Source organism: Cinclus cinclus, chromosome 7 (genome assembly GCF_963662255.1).
Source record: "Cinclus cinclus chromosome 7, bCinCin1.1, whole genome shotgun sequence".
NCBI lineage: Eukaryota > Metazoa > Chordata > Aves > Passeriformes > Cinclidae > Cinclus > Cinclus cinclus.
Window position 1 is genome coordinate 4076749 of NC_085052.1, and position 23830 is coordinate 4100578.

General features: G+C 40.9%; 1 protein-coding gene across 2 annotated transcripts; it reads right to left on the bottom strand.

Annotated features, from left to right (window-relative positions):
* Positions 1-8016: 8016 nt before the first annotated feature.
* On the bottom strand, positions 8017-23420 carry ACADSB (acyl-CoA dehydrogenase short/branched chain). 2 transcript variants are annotated; one of them, XM_062496579.1, is made up of 12 exons: positions 23376-23420; positions 19126-19285; positions 18751-18851; positions 18061-18267; positions 17445-17615; positions 16834-16959; positions 16371-16463; positions 14227-14316; positions 12601-12738; positions 11721-11820; positions 10947-11021; positions 8017-10867 (listed from the first exon to the last, which is right to left on the bottom strand). In XM_062496579.1, exons 1-11 carry the CDS (start codon positions 23418-23420, stop codon positions 10951-10953), a joined length of 1302 nt encoding a protein of 433 aa, XP_062352563.1. In that variant the 3' UTR covers positions 8017-10867; positions 10947-10950. The 2 variants fall into 2 exon arrangements, with proteins under 2 accessions (XP_062352563.1, XP_062352562.1); XM_062496578.1 differs by having other exon boundaries at positions 8017-11021.
* Positions 23421-23830: the final 410 nt, after the last annotated feature.

A 23830-nucleotide genomic window follows, 5' to 3' on the forward strand; every position in this document is an offset into this window, starting at 1 on the left:
ACAGAAAACGCTGTTTGTTACCACTAATCATGCCCATCCCTAATTTCCCCCAACAATATGGGAGATAATTACGTGGAAGGTGGTGAGAGTGCCTCAAGTGCCTCGAAATTACGCACCTATGGATTAAGAGTGTTTCAAATTTATGACAGGCAATAGTCACGAGGCTATAAATGCTTTACGGGTTCACTTAGTTGACATAAAGTCTAACCTTGCCACAAAAATACATTTTTATTCCGCCGGCTTAAAGCAGGTTTGACAAATACTCTCCAGGATAACTCAACCCTCGCGTTTTATCTTTGCTTGGCTCAGGCGCCAGCTGCGACAGAGTTTTGTCATGAAAGATGGAGCTCTGAGGCTGGGGACATTCCCCTCATGGCTTCATCTCACCTCCCAGCTCATTAGAAACCTTGGGCTCCTGCCTGGCATTCTATTTTGACATCAGAGGTGTAAATCAAGTCATAAACATATTTAAACTAATGTTGTTGAAAATCCGTAATTCTGACAGCGAAATGAGCGGCCAAAAAGTGCATATAATATTTGGTGACATGTAATTTTAACTTCATCCCGTCCCTTTGCTTTTGAGACATTGTTACATGCAGGATAAGGCAATAAAATAAGGATGTACAAGAATGTGTCAAATGTAGGGCTTCCCTAAATTACACTCTCAGGCACAGATTAATACATTTAATACATTCCAGTCATGAGTGAAGTACTTATAGCAGAACAACTGCTCCTTCAGTGATATCATTCACTGGAATGAACTACAGCTAACAGTGACAAGCTGGAAAAATGCCCCCACTTTTCAAACTGTACAAATGGCATTTGGACACAGTAACTCAAAACTGGACACTTCATTTCAAGTTTAAAGCTAGTGGTCCAGTCAAAAGCTATTACTCCATCTTCTTTATTTGTAGTCCATGCTTTTGTGCTCTTTAAGAATCAAATAAATACTGGTGTAATGGTTAGCAACTGCCAGTTCAACGAAAAATACTGCTAAATTCACCAATAAGTCTTTTTTCTACACACACAAATTTATGACATAAGAACTGAACCCATTCCTGTTACAATGTCTGGATAGTTTTTTAATGTAGAGGGAGACTCACTTTAGTGATAAGAGTTTAAACCTCAACTCCTTTTTCCTTCTCCCTGGATCATACATCTGGATAGAGAAGAGCCTGAGACAAACAGCCCCTGTGTGCCAGCCTAGGTGCACTGAGCTGGCTGTGCTCAGCTCCAGCACAGCTGAGCAAAGAGCTCCCCGTGGTTCTGCACTGGCTCTTTCCCTTTTACACCTCCACTGGGATTATTTAAAAGCACAGAGATTATTTGCACTGGGATTATTTAAATGTGGACGCAAGATCTGCCCGCTGCTCTGCATTATTTTAAGAACTGAATGGAGAAGGGAAGGAGACTGAGGTGGGTAAAAACCTCACTAAAGCATTCTCATTTTCAGTTCTTTATCACCCTCTTTGGTCTGCTGTTTACTGTTTCCACCCTGCCCCATCACTGGGGGCATAATAATAATAATAATAATAATAATAATAATAATAATAATAATAATAATTAGATCCCAGTTTGTGACCAGCACAAGTGTCCTGTTACTGTGCAAAGGAGGGAGCAGGACTTTCCTCTGACCAAGGAGGGCTCCCTACAGAAATCAGAGCTTGACCTGGGCCTGGGGCTGGTGCTTTTCCATTCACTGTAGCACCATGTGCAGGCTTCAGGGCCAGAGTTTTTAGTTTCTGGTTGATCTACAGATGCAAAAGAAGCAATCCTCCACAGCAACCAGGTACATCACACCCCCAGAGAAATCTCTGCTGCATCCCCACACAGCCCCTGCTCGAGGGGCCACAGGGGGTTTGTGAATTAATGTTTATTCCAGACAATGGCTGTGCTAAAATTATGCATTACTATGTGCTACATCACACCTAGAAAAACACTTAGGGTTACACCAGGAACTGTGCTAAACTTCTGCATTTGGCTGATGTGAGACCCAAGTGGGGACAGTGGGATGAAGGGATAAATATTCCGAGTGCCACTGGAATATTGCCAAGCTCCCCAGGCACCTTTATTTAGAGTGTGTTGTTACCTTAAAACATTAAAACGAGAGATGAACAATGAATTTGTCTCTGAAAGGAGAAAAACTCACACCCTGACACTTCCTCAGGGAAGTACACAGAGGTGCTGCCCCAGACTCGGGAGATTATTTCCAACTTGTCTGAGGGGAGACAAGGAATTAAACCACAAGTTATTCTGGATTTTGTGAATATATTGGTTTTGTTCTCCAGCTTCCCCAGGTAGTAATTATAGGCCTGCTCTGTTTTGTCACAGATATTTGCAGCCACAAGTGTCAAAAACATGGGGCTGTTCTCATGGCTTTTCCCCACCAGCTCTGTGGTGTCCCATCATCAGAAGACCCACAGTATCTGGAACACTCAAGAAAAACTGTCTGGAAACAGAATTTTTTTCATTTCTAAGAAATGTCTTACATTTTCTTTTATTCAGTTTCTTAAAGATAGTGAAGAAGGATTTTATGTTCCAAGTAATTTTATTTGGCATCATAATTACATCTTGATTCATTCTAGCCACATTTAAAATTAGGTGGGGTTTTTTTTGTTGTTGTTTGTTTTTGTTTTGTTTTGTTTGTTTTTCTGATCCACAGGGTAGATTTTAAAGATTTTATACGACTACAAGTAATGCGAACTGGGAAGAACTGTGATAACCTGCAGACAAAGCACCTATTGGGGCTGAGAGGGGTAAATGACAGGTGTGACAGGGGCAGGATTGTCCCTGGGATCTCTGCAGTGACATTTTGAGGACACAAAGGCTCTGGCAGCTCTTGTGCAGAGCTGCTATTAATACACACCTCTGTCACCTCCCTTTGCCACTGCTAGCACCAAAACCACCATGCCTGCTATTATTTCCTGAGAGAAGCTCACCAATTTTCCTTAAAAAATAATCTAGACCCTGGTTTGTGTTGGCTCACATCCAGTCCTAACCCAGCTTGTAAACACCTTGGAGCAGAATTCTTTATTTTTTTTGGCTTTTACCCACCTGACTGTGGTTTATATTCATCCTGTACCACAGCTAGGGATCCTGGATCAATACAAGGAGGGATGAAAAATAACACTATGTTCTAAACTGCTGTGACTAAGTCCTTGAATCAGAAACACCAAAAAACAATTCAATCCATATTGCAGGATTTTATCTGAGGCCAAGTACTAATTTAAAATTTTACCTGCTTTCCATGGAATAATAGCAAAATATATCTCCAAATCTGGTTTTGACTCATTAAACCCTGTTGACAAAATGATTTGTTTTGAGAAACAAACGAAAGCCTTTTCAGAAGAACTCTCCTCAGATGGAAAGAAGGAAATCAGCCCTCAAATGTGTCATCCTTGGAAATCCCAACAGGACACTGGGAGACCTGGTTCTCCTGCTGCAGTGCAGAGCACAGAGCACAGAGTAGACTGACAAAATAATTGGATTATACATGCACAATTCAGACTTTCAGTTACTGGGTGCTTTCTTGCTCCTGGTTTCCACAGAAAAGTCAGGTTTTTGTTCCTTAAGTCCTTGTACTGCTTATTTACATATGAAAAGGTAAGTTTATAAAAGAGCTTGCCTATTTTACTACACCTAATAGTTAATAATTTAAATCTGTAGCCATTATCATCATATAGATTGACACAAATGGCATATGGATCATTCTGGGGATGAGGGTTAGTTTCTTTTAAGAGAGAATTGTTTTAGTTTTTGCAGGAAATTAATCAGGGGAATGGGCTTTGTGGAGCATGGAGCAAATCTAATCTGTTCTTTGTTCAAATTTGCCTTGCTCCAATTCCTAGCAATTGTAGACAACATGCTCTTTTGTTCAGGAGCCACTTGTTACATGCATAATTAGAGACTGCAGTAGCTGTGTTTAAAGAAAAACTGTTTTCCAATGTAATGTGTGATCTTGATAATAGTATTTTCATCAAAGGTAGCAATTACATTCATTAAGCTGGGACTGGCAAGGCAGCAAGGAAATTAAGTGGAAGGTGAATAAAAAGCTCCCCATTTCTTTTTAAAATCTCTGCCTCTTTATAAGTTGAAATGCACCACGTTGAGCTGCAAACTGGAAAATACATACTGAATATAAGGGGGGAAAAAGAAGGAAAAAAAGAAAGAAAGAAAGAAAGAAAGGAAAAAATAAAGTCCTCCTTAACCTTTCTGAATAATGATCCAGGAGATATCCTAGGGACACCTACTATAGATGCACTTTTCAAATTAAAGGGCTTTATTCTACATTAATTTCTTATGCAAGTTTTAAACGAGCTCAACATATGATTCAGGTCTTTAAAGGCTCCAGGGCTCTCTAGGATTAATTCACTGTTCTTTTCACACATGAATTAATTGTTTTGTGTTCTCAAAAACAGCAAACAGCACATAAATCAACCAGTTTGGAAAAGGCACAAGGCGGGTGCCTTTTGCAAATCACTGAAGTTTACTCTTTACACTCCATTATTGTAAGATGCAACTTTTAAGGGAGAAGCTGGAAAAGTAGGACATATGTTCTTAATTCTAAGTGGATTTCTTGAATGCATAACTCATTTCAGCAATCTGATTCCTTGAAAGACCAAAGTTGTGAAGCACTGAAAAGCCATTCTTCCAGCAGGCTAATTGCATTTTTCCCAATTAATAAATCAATTACACATCACCGATAGATTTCCAAACATTCCCACATAAGAAGAGCTAGTTGTGAGGGGGTTTTTTACCTCTTTTTGCCTTAAGCTTCGGAAGAATGAGATTTACTGATGGGAAAATGTGAAAATCTAAGTATGTGAGTGCAGAGCCCCATGAGGGCTGCCCCAGGCACTCCTGCTGAGCACACACACAGAGCAAATTCATTTTTAAACTCAAGATCCAATCCTGATTTTATTCCAGGCACTGTATCCCAGGCTAAGTGGGGGAAGTGTCTGTCCCCTTACAGCTTTGCCCTGTGCTGGCAGCAAGGGCAGGGCACCACTGCTGACAAATCACTGCTTGTTGGAACCCAGAAACCTGGGAGTTTTGAACTTTCTGTGGTTTCTGACATCGACCCCCCAAGAGAACACTGCTTTTGACTTGGGGCCTTGGAGAAGGCTTCCAAATTTGAGTGATAAAGTCACGGGTGTTTAGTTAGAAGCGTGTGATTTCACATGGTGAAGGGTTTTTAATTTGGGGTTTTAGAATATAATAATAGGTATGGGACAAGACGGAGGTTTTTGGTTGTGTCTTCCTCCTTTTTGTTCCTGCTTCTTCCTTCTTCTCCCTTCTTCTCCCTTCTTCTTCCCAGTTTCAGGCGGTAGTTTTTGGTTGGACAGAAAATCCCGCACTGCGGGTCACAGGTGTTTGGTTATTGGGTCAAAAGTAGAAATAATATAGGTGTTATTCCTCTGTTGGACTGTTTAGCTTTAAAAGACCTTGTAACCAGCTCGATTCACCTCCATTTTGCTCACTTTTAGCTGGCAGCTGGAGGTGTTGCAGAACTCTCTGTACTTTAGATAAGATTTAATAAACAACCAAGTCTGAACAGGAGAAATTCGTCTCCTTTGTGTTTTAATCCTGACTCTGAGTGAAGGCAGAAGAAAACGAAGACAAGCCACTAATTAAGTGGTGTAGTTAACCCATCACAAGATCAGGGCTGAGGCACGATTTTGCAGGAAAATCCCCTAATTCAGGGTCTCAGCCAGCACCACCCAAAGCAGGTGACAGCTGCAGCAAGGAGGACAAGTTGAATCTGCCAGCAGTCACAGCAGGACGGGTACTGAAGAGGGTGGTGGCAGGAGCTGTGCTCCTTCCTCAGCAGGAATGTCCCAGCCCACTCCCAGCTCCAGGGAAGGGAGAAAACTGCAGCCAGAGCCCAGCTGCCCATGACTCCAAAAATAACTGTTTCTCCCTCTGCCCTTCCCAGAAATAGAATCTGAAACCACAGCATCTTGGCCAAATTGGAATTTGCATAGTTCTGCGAAGCATTTCCTTCAGTTAGGAATGATTTAATTATTCTTCACTTCCTCTTCTAGAAATCATTCCTGGATAATGAGGTTAGCATAGAGCAGATATGTTTCAGTCAAGGAATAGATGTAATTTAGTGCCAGAAGGCTTTTACAGTTGGAAAAAAAAAAAAAAGAAAAGAAAGAAAAAAAAAAAAAAGATTTTTGGACACTTCTAAATAGAAGCAGCAGGATAGAGAAGGTTTGCTATTAAATTAGAACAGTCTGAGACACCAGACCATCGGGTGCTTTCTGTGTCAGCCCTGAAGAATCAGAGCACAACCAGCACTCCCCTGCAGCCCAGATTCTTACACAAACATAACAAGGCACATTTCAAATAATTATTAAATAATGGCAAGCTGCATTACTGCCAGAGAATTGTTTATCTCTGCAAATTGGATCACTGAAGTCAAAGTACAGTAGAGCTAAAATTCTTCCAGCATTAAACGGAAGATCTGTTGCTGCACCTTCTTTTGGTCCTTGGAAACTGTGAATCCTGCATGGCACTCAAATGGATTTTATGAGAAATATCCTGATGAATCCAGCTTTTATTATTCAAGCAACAGGACAAATAACCTGTCTTATCAATCAAATGTAGGCACTGTTGCAATTAAACACAGAAAATTATTTTCCTTCTAAAGCCTGTTTGGACACACATTGAGAGGACCAACTCTTATCTTCAGCAGCTCCATTGACCAAACAAGTTCTTCGGAGTTTTTAATTATTGGACTATGCTTCCAGAACCTTAACTTCTATTTTTTAATTATTCCTGGGTTACTTTTGTGTCAGCTTACCAAATTTCTTCTACAGAAAACCAAAAAGCATCCAGAGAAGTTAATGCCTATCATGTTGTTATCGTGTCTTTGGTTATGATCTAAACAAAAGTAGAAAACCTCAGCAACGCAATTTTAAATTAAACATGCTCTGCTCATACTGAAAATTTTGCATTTAATTTGCATATTTAGGATGCAAATTAGGGAACAGAAGAATTTTACAGGGTGCCCTTGAAAACAATTCAAGCCAAAAAACATCCAAGACACTTGTGGCAAACTTAATGTGATGAGAAGGATGATGAGAAAATTACTCTGTTCCACTGAGGGCTGGGTCATTGCTCAAGACTTGGCTGAATGCTCCTGACTGAAGGCAGCAAACAGCCCCTCTTTAGCCTCACTGAAAAAGAATCACTAAAAACATGTCTTTTTTCCAGTTTGTCTAAGTCCTGCAGAGCTAGCAGCTCAACACTTATTGAGAGAGAGAATAGTTTCAGAAAGATGTAAATCCAAAGGATGTTGAAAGACAAAATATATAAAAATGCTATTACTGTCTAGTGAGACTGCACATATTTTTGATTCATAGTTCTAAATATTTCACCAGAAAAAATGTTACAGTGTACAATGCATGTTCCTTTGAACATTAAACAAGCTATTAGGGAACACACTGGTTATTTCTAGTTACCCTGAATACATTCTGGGGCTGAGGAAAAGTATTTCTTCAGCTTTTGTGTATCCAGCACCAGCTCAGGGAAGTCAGACAGCTGCTTTCAAAGCAGACTGGGCTTCCAATCAAGCTTTGCTTGGTAGAGGAACTTGAAATGTGCCTCTCACCAAAAGATTTTCAAGTAGAACTGCAATAACATGTTAATTAGAAAGGTCTTTACATAGCAAAAGGCTCCCAAAGAACAACAACTCTGTAGTTCATGTAAGCCTTTTCTAACACAATCTTTACATGGGGAAAAGAAAATATGAAAGAAAGAACAACAGCACAGAAAAGATTATATAAAATGTTGTATTTGAGAATTTTCCAAGTAGTGATTCAACCCTTCTGTGAAAATCTGCCTTGATCACCAACCAGAACAGAACTAGAGAAACGTGACATGACACAGCCATTCTCCCCTGGTACAAATCCTGCAAGATCTGGTAACAATCTTAAATGACAGATTATTAGAGAACCATGAAGTGATATACAAGATTAGCATTGTATCAAGTCAAAAACAAAATTCAGGCACTTTTTAATACATTCTCAATACAGGTCTTTTCTTCTAACCAGGGTAGCTCACATGCAACATTTGATACTTAAGTTGCTGTTCCAGGACAACAGACTGGATGGACTAAGGGCATAAAAAGGAGGAAGTCACTAATAAAATAGGTATTGAGTATATAAAGCAGCTTGAAAGCTCAGAAAGCCTCCCAGCACTGCCCACACCAGCTCTGCAGCCTGTGCCCACAGTGCCAAACGTAGAACTGCCATTTATTGCCACCCAAAAATGCCTGTCCCACACCAGAACAAGGGCTGGGGAGCACAGGCAGCTCTAAACAGCTCCTGGACAACAGCACAGCACTTCTCATTCCTACCCAAACATCTGAGTTCAGAGCAGCAATGGAATCAGGCTTGAGGGCAGGAAATGATTCCAGGTTGGGCAGGGTTGGAGCAACCTGGGTACTGGAAGGTGGCCCTGCCCATGGCAGGGCTGGGATCTAAGGTCCCCTCCAGCCCAAACCATTCTGTGACTCCCCAGGTTAACTGTCCCCAGAATCAGTGACCAGAGTAGCCAATGCCCTCCACACAGGTCTCTGTCCTCCTAAAACAATAAGGAAAGCTGCTCAGGGGTTATAATTGATTTGTGCACATATTCTTCCACAGAATTTTGTATACAAATACATTATTTATTTCTTTCAAAACTGTGTACAAAATACAACATACATAACAAAGACATGAAATATGTACAGCTGTAACATTAGTTAAAGGCTTGACCTTGCTTTATTGACAAAAAAACACTCATCAGCTACTACTGAATAGCTGATGAGGATGCTCAGGTTGTTTCCTGGACTCAGGCATCCCATATCAGACTGTGAGGAATCACATTCATCTCATTTTTCCTGGTTATTTTTTTCAAATGGATGCCTGACACCGTTCTACACAGAGTCTTTTTACATAATCCTGGATATCCAGCCCTTAAAAGTCCTTCAAAGAGCTCTGCATTTTCCTCCACAAAGGGTTTGCTTCTGGCACTCTACTGAATCAGTTAAGTATTGCCAGTCCTCAGTCTCACACAAACTGCAGATGCCAAGCTGAGAGTGTCTCAAACCAGGAGATCACAACAAAAACCAAACTCTGTTTTCTGTGGACACTGACATGAGAAAAGCAGATCAAACCTCAGCAGCCAAGAGCTGCCCCACCTTGGCACTCAGCACAGTAATCAAGATTAAGTCAAGCATTGTGCAGTGAGGTTATGATTATTTCAGATTCACAGATAGACTGTGTTGAGCAGAATAACTGTAGTTAAATGTTGTTGTGACTGTAGCTTTAATTCTAATCTAAATTTCCCCAGCTGTTTCATTTCAGCTGAAAGAAAGCCTGCAAGCAAATCTGAAATGTATTGATAATGATAATGATTAATAACATTGCTAGAAGAAAACTTCAGAAACCATCTGGTCTACCTTCCTACTCTTGTATTTTTGAAAATCTCAAAGCTCTTGATCAGACTGATATGGGAGGGGCTTTTTTATTGGCATAAGGATAATCACCACAGCAATGATTTGCCCATTAAAAGGCAAAGCGTGTATATAGAGGGATTAATTCACTAAAGCAGTTACTTCCCTTTGAAGTCAGAGAACTTTTTAATAGTGCTTTTCATCCTTGCTTGTTTCTTTGTCTAAGGCACTGCTTATTTTACAAATCCCACTTGTTAAGTGTCACTTGCCCTGGTTTTGCTAGGAGATCCTCTGGGAGTCTCAGCCTGTAATGTTCTAAGCTCCACTCAGAGTGAATCATCAGTGAAAGGCAAGCTTTAAAAATGAGATTCTTCTAAGTCAGCCAAAACCAGAAAACCAATCCTTCCCTCCCCAAAACACTTGAAACAGATTGCCAATTACAGCAATTAGGATGATTTTTCATATATTAAGCTTCCTGTCTCTTGATTATTAGTTAATTAGCTCTCCAGCTCTGAAGAGGTTTCTGCTGTAAATAAAATGTCTAATTTTAGAGTAAACAGAGACAAATAAAAAAACCAAATACTTCCCAACCCCCTGCCCTTTTTTCTCTCTTAAAAAAGGGAAAAACTGTGCTAGAGAACCACTAACTTCCAGGAGCAAGGAATTCTAGGCTGCAAATTAACAGTGCCTCCCTTTAAAGTTTGTAAAATGCACTGAATGTGGAAAGGCCACTGTGAGGTAGTATCACAGCACTCCCATTACCCAGATTGTATCTGTCCTTTTGCAGAACTACTAGAGCTTTTTTAACCCCATTTCAGAAAGATTTCAACTCAACCTTTTATGAAAGGATAACTATAAATAGGCTCTTAGATTAAAACCCTTAACAGCTGAGAAGGCTGGAAAGGGAGGTGGATATTATCCACCTTTCAGGAGTACAAATTGGGGCTGCAAGGGCTTAATTACAAAGATATCCTTAAGAACACACTGAGGGTTGCTGTAAAAATGACTCCAATTACAGCAGCTCCATAGACATCGCTCCACCTGGGAGAGAGGAAACCACCACTTCTCTCTCTGTGCACCCCATGCTAATGCAGGCAGCACCTCCCAGCTGCAGCTCCACTCCACACACTGGCTCTGCTGCACGGGGAGAGTCCCTTCTCCCACGTGGATTCACAGAAATGCCAGGGATTTGGATTCCTTTGTTTTCACTTTGAAATCTCCAAGTGGAGATGAACTGCTGGCATGACCTAAGGCAGCTACATCCAGCGCTTGGAAGTCTCTCAGGCAGAAAGAAGTTTGGACTTGAATGTGGAATTCATGATTTCACATGAATGACTCACTCTCCTGAAATGGGGAATTCATGGTTTTCCCTATTATTTCACTGTGATGATGTATTCTTATTTATGGCGTCACCAATGCCTTCTGTAATTACAAATAAATGGGCAATTCACAATTAGAGTTCAGGCAAATAATGTTCATACAGTATCAAGAAAGTTCTTACGGTTTCAGTACTCCTGTGCTAAGAATTTTGCAATTGTGCTCAGCTGGATGTTTGAAGTTCCTTCATATATCGTACCTGAAATCAGAAGAAAACAAATTAGTAGACTCGAAACCCACAGTGAATTTATGAAGACAGACCAAAATATCATCCTAAAGTCCAGTCAGAACCTTTATGATTATGAAATGAAGCTTTATTGTGCAAGCACTAGCACAGAATTATAATTATGTACATAATATTATAAATGTTCTTATTTTATTATCTGTAACAATTAAAACACTCTTCTGGCTGGCACCACATAATGCAAAGACATTTTCCTGAAAAGCAATTCTTAAATAGCCAACAAAAACAAAGAAGTTCCAAATACTATTATAATAAAAGAGGTAAATAGCCAAAGGGTAATATTGTTAAAAATATCAAACTGTTGCGTCCAAAGATTATCCTGATAAACAAGAAAGTCTTGAAAAGAAAACTCCACATTGATTCAGATCTCAAAGCCACTGAAGGTGTTTTCAATTTTTTTTTTTACAGACATTTTCTTGACAGAATAGGACACAGTGTTTCTGTCTGTATTTTGTTGGTATCTAATGAAATATTTTAACTAGCCTTGCACGTACATACATTTATACCTAAAGTTTTATATCTGAGCCTTTGAATTAGTCTTGATCCAGTCTCAAGGAAAAAAATATCCAGAGGGGGGAAAAAAAACCCCAGCCCTTCTTCCTCCAACTGTAACAGCCCTAGACAGGAGATACTTGGTAAGAAAGTGTCACTCACCTATCTTGCAGTCACGGTAGTATTTTTCTATTGGGTAATTCTTGGTGAATCCAACACCTCCCATCCATTCAATACATTTACTGGTTGTCAGTGTTGCAACCTAGCAAGAGAGTTTCAGAGTTACAGGATTCAACTCAGGACAGTGGTGGTAAAACTTACACTTTGTGCCTAATTAATAACAAAACAGGGTACAAAGCAGTGACTAGAACAGGAGGGAAGATGGATGGGTATTTTGGTATTCATCTTCAGCAGGCCATTTTAGGATATGACATAAATCAGAGGACATCAGGAGTCCACTAATTGTTACAGCAGTAGTTTCAGTGCTGCTCAATGCAAAAGACCAGCAGTGGTATGCAAGAGAGCAATTGCAAAGAGGGAGAAGTCATCCAGTTTGGAGTCATTTTAAGACTCACAGATGGGACCAGCAGAGCTGAAATGGTCACAAATGTACTCTTTACAGTGTCATTTCTCATGCCACAATAAGATTTCTGAGAAAATCAAATCTTTCTAGATAAGTGAAAGCATTAATTCACTTTCCTCTTTCAGTGTTGTTAGCTGGTTTTAAAAAAATTATTTAGTGGCATGAGCAGCTTATTCTTTGGTGACTTACTTTAGATTCTGCGCATGGACTGAGGAACACAGAATGGTTTGGGTTGGAAGGGATCTTAAACCTGTCCATGGGCAGGGCCATCTTGCACTAGCCCAGGTTCCTCCAAGCCCCATCCCCCTTGGCCCCGAACAGCTCCGGGGACGCGGCACCCGAGAGCAAAGTACACCCGGAGACTTCGCAGCAAACACGAAACACGAGTTGCGCGCCGGGTAACAGAAGGACCTTTGGCAGCAGTGGGATGAAGGCTTGGAGCCAGGGAGCTGCAGGTACCTCAGCAGTGAAGTATTTGGCCATGCTGGCCTCCTTGATGGCCGGCCTGCCCGCCTCCGCCAGCCGCGCCGCGTTGTAGGTCAGCAGCCTGGCTGCCTCCAGCTGCGTGGCCACCTGGGCAATCTGGTGCTGCATCCCCTGCAAGAGCACCACAGCACTCAGACAGAGCCACAGCCCCAGGGCAGCTCCCAGCAACAACCATTCTGTTCAGCCCGGAATGCACCTGCACTCTAAAATAAAAACGTCAAATCCAGGTGGGAAGTAATTCCCTATTCCTTCCGTGTTTATCGACAGACGTTGGGAAAATTCCTGGGAACCTTCAGGAACTGCAGTCCTATTTTCCCCTTTCCTGTTCTTGGATTCAGAAGCACTGGGGCTCTTTTTGCCTGACTGGCTGGACAGAGGGTTACCTATTTAAACCCAGGAATACAAAGGAAAATTTTATCCCGATCTTAACATCCTCCTCTGGATTACAGAGGCATGAGGAAGTCAGAGCTGCATTTTCATTCTGCAGCTGTTTATTGAGACAAAACCAGATCTGGTTCCCTAATGAGTTCAGCCAAGGAAGACTTGCAAACAAGTATTTCTTGAATAAAGTGGAGAACTAGCAAGGTGCCAACTCCTTTCCTTGTCCCAGAGGCACAAGACAAGATTTAGAAGCAGCTTGAAAGCACAGAGGACACGACTGAGGAATGGATTCAAGGGGAAGGGAAGAGGTGATGGAGCTCACATCTGAATGGTATTACAGGAGAATGGGTTTATTTAAGAACACCCAAATATTATGATCATTGAAAATGAACATTTAGCAGTCTAAAACACAATGAAATCTTTCATCTTATTAGAACATTAACACAGTTCCCTCAAATTTGCAGAAATATATAGGCAGGTCAAAATACCAAAATGATTTGGCAATTATAAATTCCATTTCCCATTCAAAAGACGTAGTTCCAATCATTTCCTAGGTACCTATGAGTGCTTCCTAAAATTTGCATAAGTTATGAGTACTGCTAATGTTCCTTCTCTTCAGCTGAGATGTAGGTTTCTTTTAACAAGAAAATTACTATAGTAATTACAATTATGTATCTTCCTTATTAAACTATAGATCATTTTTGCAACAAAGAGTCTTTTTCGCTGTAAGAAATAGATACTATAATGAAAACTAAATGTCTTTGTACAACACAGGAAATCTAATAATTCAATCAGTTTTTCTCATCTTTTTATCATTTCTAGTGTTGCCAGAAAAAGCCCTTCCCCTACTCCTCAAGAAAGGGTATAAAATCTGGAGCACATTCAGTACAGTGTGATATTAAAATCAGAAGGGAGTTCCATGTGCATTGCTTTCAAAGAATGTCAGTAAGCTATCAAGCAAAAGAAATATGTCAATAATAGTTTTTAAATTGTTTGTGTGGCACTTGCAAAGGCACACAGCACTGAATTGATGAATTCTAGGTGACAGATGAACGTTCATCCAGAATTTTTTTGAAAAATTATTCTCAAATACTGAGGAGGAGAGACAAGATGTGAAGCGGAACATGAATTATGTAAATCATAATACTAATTTTTACTGTTCATTGTGACCACTGTTCTTTCTTGGAGGAAACATCCCATGTGTCCATTAAGAAATACCTGGAAATCAAAGATGCTTTTCCCAAACTGGACTCTCTCCTTTGTGTAGGGAACTGTACGGTCAAAACACCCTTGGGCCAGTCCTAGCATCTGTAAGGAAAAGTAAGGATATGGTCAGAAAAAAATTATTAATTGAATGCACCTAATGGAGATAATAATAATAATTGGTCATCTTCTGGTCAGGCAGGTTGAGATCCAGGAGAAAAGTTGTCTTCTTCCTACCTAGATATTGCTAAAACTTTCTATAGAGAATCCTAGGAGCCAGAATTTTACAGTTATCTGAAAAACTGAGGTGAGTTATAATAAAGAAAAGCTTGAGGAACAAACCTAGTACATGCCCATTTCTTACCATTGGCAAGTATTTGTGAACACATTACCACTCTTTTTTTTGAGCAAAACTTATGAGTCAACTGTAATTGCAAAAATATTAAGTATTATTTTTGAAAATTCATAATTGCATAATAAAATGACTGTAAACTGAAGATCTATAGATCTACATTACCCTATTAAAGGAAAATAATCTGAATGATTAATCAAAACTATTTTCATAAGCAAAATAATTTCTCATTTTCTAGAGGACACCAGACTGCCAGAATCAGCAATTTATTTCTGAAGTTCAGAAGTTAGAAGCTTAGTGGAGTGGAAGGAGAGATAATATTTCTTGCACTATCTTCCAACTCTGCAGAACAATTGTAGAATTTAGATCAATTTTGTCTTTCCACAAAGGCAGAAGCAGTAAAATGTCACATCAAGCAGCTTAGAAAAACTACCTTTAATGATGTACAACAGAAAAAAGTGAGACACAGGAAAACAATAAAAGCAAATATTGCAGTCTGCTGCTAATTAGCCCCATTATCAGATTTGTCATCTCCTTATATAAATTATAAGAACCAAGTACATCAACTTAAGCACCTGCAATAATATTGCAGCTGCTTTGCACTAAAACCATCTGAAACTGTTTTCAAGGCCACAATTACATTTTATAAGGTCTTCATTATCTTTTAAACCTATTACTACTGCAAAACTCAACTCAATACCACAGGGCTTTAGAGCTCTGTTCTTGTCAAGTCCATTTCTCTTAATTTGAAGGTGCCAAGAAAGCAGTAACTAAGATATAACAACTACCTGACCTTAACTTTTAATTAAGGTGTAACTTGGAGTAATTAAGAGTAAAATCCAGACCATGTATTTTACTGCCAGGGCCTTTATATTATTTATATCTCTGGGAACAATGGAGCCCACAGCCCTTTTTAAATGCTATATCAGACAAAGTTTAATCAGAGGTAATCTTTAGAAATTATGGAAAAGCCAGCTCAATTATCAGCATAGTGTATTGTCATGTGGAAAATCTCAGTTTCATGAAGATGATTTCTTCTGGTCTGTCTGCAAACCAGGGCAAAAGATAAATGAGACTGGTAGCACAGAAATATTGCACAACAAAGTATAAACAAAGAAAAGACAACTTTCAAAAGTAAATTAAAAACACAAAAGCTTATCACAAATTATTTTACTCTGGGGCTGAACCTGATTTCCACTGAGATCAGCAGCATTCTGAAATCCAAGCTGACTTTACAGCAAAATACAACATTTTGAAATAACTCCAAGGTCAGTAAATGTTTTCCCCTAAGATGCCATACAGTGCAATTTTCAAACACAACAATGAACTGGACCAGTTCTTCTAGAGAAAATCACATTTGTTTTAAAAATAAGTTGATTTTTAAAAATAAGTTGTTGGGAAAACATCAGCTAGAACTAGGTTACATTTGCCAGCCCCATACAATCCCAGCTGGAAGCACTGATGTTATACAGTTCAGTGTTTTCCAAAGTAAGTTCTCTTGGTAAAATAAATTTTCATAGTGGGAGACAAGATTGTGGACATAATTCAGTAGCAATAAGTTAACGACCAAAACCAAGCTAATTGCCATGCAATGTTTTTTAAATCTCTTGCTTATGTCACCACAGGAGAATTTTCCCACTGGCAGCTGTTCCCATCTTCACTGTAACCTTGCTACGGGAACAGTGACATCTAGTGGCAACCGAGCTCTTAATAAAGTATTTTCTGAACAGCTTTAAACACTCCACAAATTTCAGTCCAAACTCAAATGATATCCTGGCTGTGCTCAGCAATAAACCAAATCACCCACCTGTGCAGCAATCCCTATCCTGCCAGTATTGAGCATTCCAATGGCATACTTATAGCCTTGTCCAACTTGTCCCAGGATATTGCTCTCAGGAACCTAAAAAATAAAACCACCCGATTATTCCTGTTCTATTCTGCTTTGCAGCTACTAAAAGGGTTCACAAGTTTTATCAATTGTTCCTCATAAGTGAAGGCATAAAACATAAACCACAATTTGACTCCTAGGATACCTGATTAGAGCATTCCCAGATTCACATGGCTATGAGCTGATGACTGAGAAAAACTACATCAAAATTTAACAAATCCAACCCCTCTCTGGACTTCTGTGGAAGCAAAATGTTAAAATATGTCCAACAATCAGTGTGTCTAAGGCATAAAAAATAGGGAATCTAGTTAATATTCTTTCCTTATGCGTGGTCAGGATCCATTGTACACAAATTATTCTTCAACAGCTGAACTTAATATACCTTCACATTGTCAAATGTGACTGGGCAGGTGGAAGATGCTCTGATTCCCAGCTTGTCCTCCTTTTTCCCCACGTGAAGCCCCTCCGTGTTGCGATCCACTATGAAGCATGTAATTCCTCTGTATCCCTGGGGGGAGTTCAGAAGAATCAAAAACTGTTTTTCATACTAATATCCCTCAAAATCTACTACCTACATCCAGAGTGGGGACAAACCTGATATGTGCATACTCAGCTATGTAATTTTTTACTGGAAATACTACAGCATACTTTTTAGCTTTCCATTTTGCCTTTTAACAACAGGAGCTTGCCAGCTAAGTCAGAAAAGCTGGAAAAGCTTAAGACTCTGAGAGCTGTTAATCAGAACACCACCAGGGCTGTGCTCTACATCTAAGCAACCAGGATCCTGACATTTTTATTTTCCCTGGTTGGAGGAATTTATTAAACTGCTCACCGAGTTCTCAAGTTTTGTTGGGAAATATTTTTAAAGATTTGCAATCAGCTAGGAAAAGGTGCACAGAGTATTAACTTCTAACATCAGATTATTAATATAAAATCCACAGTTTCATATACCAGCAGCTGTCACTGAAATGCAAGAATTCTGCAGCAACTTACTAAGGATGGGTCTGTATTTGCCATGACAAAGAAAACTCCTGCATCTTCTGCTAAGCTTATCCACATCTTTGAGCCATTGATAATGTAGTAGTCTCCTTTCTTTTCAGCTCGAGTCTTCAAGGAAAAAGCATCACTGCCAGACCCAGCCTCCGAAAGACAGAAACTCCCTAGCTGTCAAGGGAAGGGAAAAAGCCAGTTTAATTTTCACAAATATAAATAAATCCTACAAGAAAAATACTTATAATCCAGCACAAGTCTCTTAAATTCAAACACTTTAACCTACTGCATTACAGTAACTGAGTTTCAGCTATGGAGATTAAGAATAGAACCACAGTGTAATTACACATCTCTCAAAGTCAACTGCTTTACAGTTCTTTTCCACAGTAAATTAAATTTTAATGAAACTAATAAGTGCCTTTCCACTTTTACCTCTCAGCTACTGATGACAGGATGTATCTATATCATCACAGATCTCAGCTCTAACCAGTGTTTCAAAGTTCACATATATTTTCTAGAGCTGCAGACACACATTAGTCACTGAAAAAAAAAAATCCCACTAACATTACTAAATAATACCATAATTTTAATAGTTAAGTAAAGTAAGACTTTGACTCACTGTATCTTTAGACACCCTGGGCAGGTAAGTTCTCTTTTGTTCTTCTGTTCCATAGGTGGTAAACAACTTATTTGTTAGAGTGTTTTGGAGTTCACACACAAGAGCCACAGCTGGATCAACTTTGGCCAATTCTTCCACTGCCAATATGATTGAAAAAAATGAGGCTCCAGTTCCTCCATATTCTTCCCCAAGCTCAATACTCATCAGCTGAAATGGAAAAGGTGTAAATACATAAATTTGTTGGTCCTGATAGCTGGAAAGGGTAAAACTGAACCCAGAAAAGAACACCATGGTTTTGGCAATGTAAGTCTTCATGGCTGCCCAGTCAAGGCACAGAGGACTCTTGATTCTCTTCTCCATCAACACTTGGAGTCATGGCCTTTCCAGCATCCAATTATGCTTATCCAACCAAAAAAAAAAAAAAATGAGGGAGGGAATACAAGGAACTAAAAGATAAGGTGAAGTATGTGATATGGGGGAGATGGAAAAAAATTACATTAAAAGATGGAAAGTGATAATGCTGTAAAGAAAGCTGTCATGTGATTGACAGCTCCAAAATTTTAATGATTCATTAGCTCATTTAAATTATATCCCTCAATCTTTTCATCTCAAAATCTGAACAAGGCACAGTTAGAGATTCATAAAATGATGTTACTTTCCAAATAAAAGATTAGGTAAAAGTGTGCAGACCCCTTGCTCAAACAATCCCTGAACGACAGAATCTTCCATTTTCGCATTCTCGTCCATTTTTTGCACAAAAGGTGCAACTCGTTCCTGGGCAAATTTGGTCACTGTAATAAAGAGAAGAAAGAAAATGTGTAAATATTCCAACAGTCTGCTTGGGGACCTATATAACAGGAATGTGGTGCTTCTGACAGGTTATGCCTGTGTTCTCAGTCTCCCAGAAAAGTAAGTAGCCCCAGCGACACAAGGCGTAAAGCACAACTCCCCCCCCAAAAAATCTCAACATCTGACTAGAAATAAATAATGAAAACAAAATTTTAAGCTAAAATATCCCTTCTACTTAAAACATTTCTGAGTTTTAACTACAGAGATAATAGCTACCCATGTCTTTCAGCATGGCCTCCTCTTCGGTGAACGTTTGAAGTGGAGCACAGACAAGTCCATCACTGGCTAGATTTGGCTTGAGTTCTGATTTGGAGGATCTAAATACACGGGGAGAAACCCTCCAAGGAGCCAGGTGTGCTGGCATGTGTCTTCTCAGCTGTTGGCAACAAATACAGAACACGCAAACAGTTAGATTTTTATGCAGACAGCAATATATAACTCTACCCAGTAAATTAGGAAATATAACTTACAGCTAATGTTCAGCTTAAAAGCTTTTGAGAAAATATGATCTCCCCCTCCCCTGTGTCCCAAAAGCAAATATCCTTTAATTAGTTTTCTTTTAATATGAAACAGTTTTCTTTCTGGAAGTTTACTATCACAAGGTTATTCTACAGTTACGCACAAACATTTTTTTCAGTCAATTTTAGCGTTTACAGCAAATAAACCCTGCTGGTAGTATTTATTTTTATAGATGATTTAGCAAGTCTACTGTAATATTCAGAGTAGTGAGTATGTATTTCAATACAATTAATACTTCTGTTAACAGATATGATGAATAAATATAAAGTACACATACAATGACTTTTACAGGCCTGCCAACTTCAATAACTGCCTTTAGCTTTCTCCCTGCTTTTCTAGGGAGCAGCAACTCTTCCTTCTAAAGCAATCTGACAGCCCCTCATGTGGATTATTGGTATTTTGTTGTTAAAGGGCCTAACTTTTAACTGCGCTGCGGGTTTCTGTATTCAAACTGAATTCTTATCTACCACTGAATGATTTTCAGAAAGAGCACACATTTTGTAGACAAAGCCCTGGCATTTGACTGCTTCTGTACAGCTAATTTCTACACAGTTTAAATCCCACAGTCAGTACGTTGATAGTGTAACTAATAATTAACGTGTCTTATTTGGTTGATTTATTTTAAAAGCATGGGAAGGAACTAAAACAAAGTGATTTATGCTTATGCTACATCTTTGTCCACAATATACAACAATGATTTCAAGAAGCACTGGTTATCCAACCAAAAGAGCAGAGGCTGAGCATTTTACTGTGGGGAATAATATTAAGAGTATGTGGCAAAAGTCACAAAAATTAACAGAACAGTGGCTTTGGGGAAGAAGCTACACCCAGTGATTGTCAGGACACAGATAATGTGACAGCTTTGTCCCTCAGAGACCAAAAACCTCCTGTGTTCAAAAACTTAATTACCTCAGAGCAGGCATTAGAAAGTTTGCTATGAAGGCCAATATGCTTTCCAAACACGGAATAATTTCTTAGGATTTAAAAGGAAATTGGCATAAAGGATCTGGCTCAAAAAGTAATGGGCCAGCAGCAGCTAAAATGTATTCCTGAAAAGCAGCACAGCTTGTGTCTCAAAATTAGCAGGACAGAACAATGGTTCTGCTCTGCTCTCACAGCTCCCCACATCTAGGGCTGATGTCCACAGACCTGATCTTTGCTGCAGATTTCTGTCACTTTTGCTATGTCAGTCTAAAGTGTGGAGACATGGATGTCTCCATGTTGTCTCACCATGACAACTGCTGACAGAAAGCCCCAGGAGAGACACAGCTGTGCCATGAAGTATATGAAAACACACATCTGCCAACACACGTTTTTGGCAGCACTCATTCTTAACCCCGGTGTGAGGAACAGACTGGCTGTGCCCTAAGCAGGCGCCTGTTTAGCTCACACAACACAGGGCAATTCCACAATGCACATTGTGATAGCAGCATTCCTAAAAAAACTGCAGAAACTCTGGGGTCAGGAAGTAAAAATTCCTTTGATCCTTCTAATAATTCCCTCTCTTTCATGTTGGCTTTCAACACTTGTCATCTTCCTGGCTGAAGAACTGATGTAAAACACGTTGATGAACTCTTCTGGAGACAAGAAGCAAAAGTCTACTGTGATAAGGAAACTCTGATTTTGGCACAAGCAGCTGTGCATAAAAAAAAAAGCCCAACAACAACAGTCAGAAGTGGTATATAGAAAATAAATGTTACTGTGAACATTCAGTGTTTATTCACATTCAAAACCCCTGGTGATATAAAACAACTTCTGGTGAGCAGGGGTAAATTATGAATGCAATTGGATGGGCAGCAATACCTGCAACACTTTCAAATTATGATGGAGTTACTGGAGTCACTGTGGGTCTTCACAAAATAAAGAAAACATTGTTTTAATAGAGATTAAACCCCAGGGAACCATGTTCTGGAAGCAGCCAGCCAGGAACGAATTTATTTGCAGAACATGCAGCTATGCTGGGATCACCTGACGCCCAGGTGTGCCAACCTCCACCTGTGCAAGTCTGTCCTTGGCAAGGTCTGAGAAGGAAAAACCTGAGAATACACATACACGTTGCTGTTTAACACCGTGCTGCTTCCTGAGCAGTGACAGGGCTACAAACCACACACACTTCCTGCTCCTTCCACTACTTCATTTCCAAGTAAAAAGAAAAGAGTGTTTGCCCCCATGGTGGCTTAAAAAAGTGAATCACTGGGAATATAAAGCATAAAAGCATAGAGTAGTTTGGGTTGGAAGGGACATTAAATCTCAGCCAGTTCTGCCCTCTGCCATGGGCAGGGACACCTTCCACTATCCCAGGTTGTTCCAAACCAGATCCAAGCTGGCCCTGGACACTTCCAGGGATGGGGTGGCCAGAGATTGATTCCCTGGGCAACCTATGTCAGGGCTTCACCACCCCCACGACAATCTGGGATTACCTCTCCTGAAACCACCCCAGGCTTTCCCTCCTTCCTGTCATTTTCCCTAAGAGTGGCAAGGACAGATGTTCTACCACAGCAGGGGAAACAAAGGTTCAGACATTTATAAACCATGCTTTGGTAAGTAGTTGTTTGAGACACGACTGCAACGGTGCTGCAGGAGCAAAGAAATATCCCTAAAAAGGTCACCTTGAAAAGTTTTAGAGCCAATGGAATGTACCCAAGGGATGGATGGGATTAATGCTGGCAACAGCCACACAAACAACAGCAACTCACAGCTGTACCAGAGGAATAATAGCCCAGTGTGGAAATTAGGTTTTAGTTCAACATTTAGATTTCAAAACTAAATAAATAATCAAGTCACCACATTATTGTGTACCTTTCTTTTCTCAGAGACCATGTAGTATCACTAATTTCAGGCAGCTATTTAAAGAGCATGTGCATTACTTAAATCCTTGGATGCGGCTTCCCTGCCTTTTTTTTCCCTGCTCTTCTTCTGTAGGTAATGATTTATGCTGCTCCAGGATTCAGAATGCTTGCCCTACTAAACACATGTTTTTGCTGATAACATTGATTTATCTGTTTATCTCAATTCTTACCTTCACCTCAGCTCTTTAAAAGATCAGTTCTCCTGGTTTCCTTCTGTTGTTTTACAATTGAAAGCAAGATTTTAATGCTGAACCAGCAGCAACATCGAGATAGAAAAAAAACCCCAAAGCAATGTTTTCGTCAGCTCACTTTGCTTGCCTTGCTGACTCCCACTTGTGTATCCATCCCAGCTGGTTTGCACACAGCTGCTATTTCCCAGCAGAGAAGCTTGCCTTCATTTCTGGGGTTGGTTTTCTTTATTTCAATTTACTTCCAGAACCACAACACACCCATGAGCTACATGAGAAGGTCCCAGGCCAGCACATCTCACTGTGCACAGCCAAGGCATGCGTGGCAAAAACACGGGGTCTCTGCACGTCTTGATCACACAGTGCCACAGGTGTGTTTAGGAAAACAAAGAATATTCTGAATTGAAAGGGACCCCCAGGATCATGAAGTCCAGCTCCAGTCCCTGCACAGACACCCCAACAATCCCACCCTGGGCATCCCTGGGAATGTCCAAACTCCTGGAGCTCTGGGGCTGTGCCCATTCCCTGGGGAACCTGGGCAGAGCCAGCACCCTTTGGGGAAGAACCCTTCCCTAAAATCCAACTAAAGGAGACCTCAAAGTGCCTCTGCTGCCAGGAAAAGTGCTGGGCACAACATCACAACCATTCCATAGCAAGAACTGTCCTTAGCACGAAGTTACCCAACACCGCCCCCCACACACAAATTCACGGGCAGAAGGAGAAAATGACTTTCCCCCACCGCCCCCCACGTCTCGCAGAGCTGTCCTTGCACCCCGACAGCTCCCAGCCCCGGAGCCAGAGGCCCCCATCCAGCAGCAGCAGCAGCAGCAGCAGCACAGCCCAGCAGGACACGGTTGTAGCTTTCCCTTGTCCCCATTCCCCTCGCCCCTGTCCCGCCCTGAGGCGTCACCTTCGCACATCCCCTCAGCCAAGCGCCCGCCGCCGCCGCCGCCATTTTGGCGCCCGCCCCGTGACGTAGGACCACCGCCCCGTGACGTCAGAACCACGGCCCCGTGACGTCAGAGACAACACCCCCCTCTCCGCTCCCGCCGGCGCGCGCGGGTCTCGCGAGACTGCGGTGGGCGGGGCCGGGCCGGGCCGGGGGGAGGCACAACAAACATGGCGGCGGCGGCGGGAGGCGGGAGCGGCGCGGGGCGGCGGTGGTGAGTGCTGCCTGTCCTCCCCTTCCCTCTGTCTTTTTTTGCCCTTCCGTCTCTTTCCCTCTCCCTTTCCGTCCCTCCTTCTCCTTCCGGGGCCTCCGTGTGCCGTGACGGAGCCGGGCGGCGGCGGCGGGGGGCAGCGCTTGGGGAGGGCCGCGCTGCCCCGCAGGTTGCGTGGCCGGGTCAGCGGCGCAGCCCCGAGGCT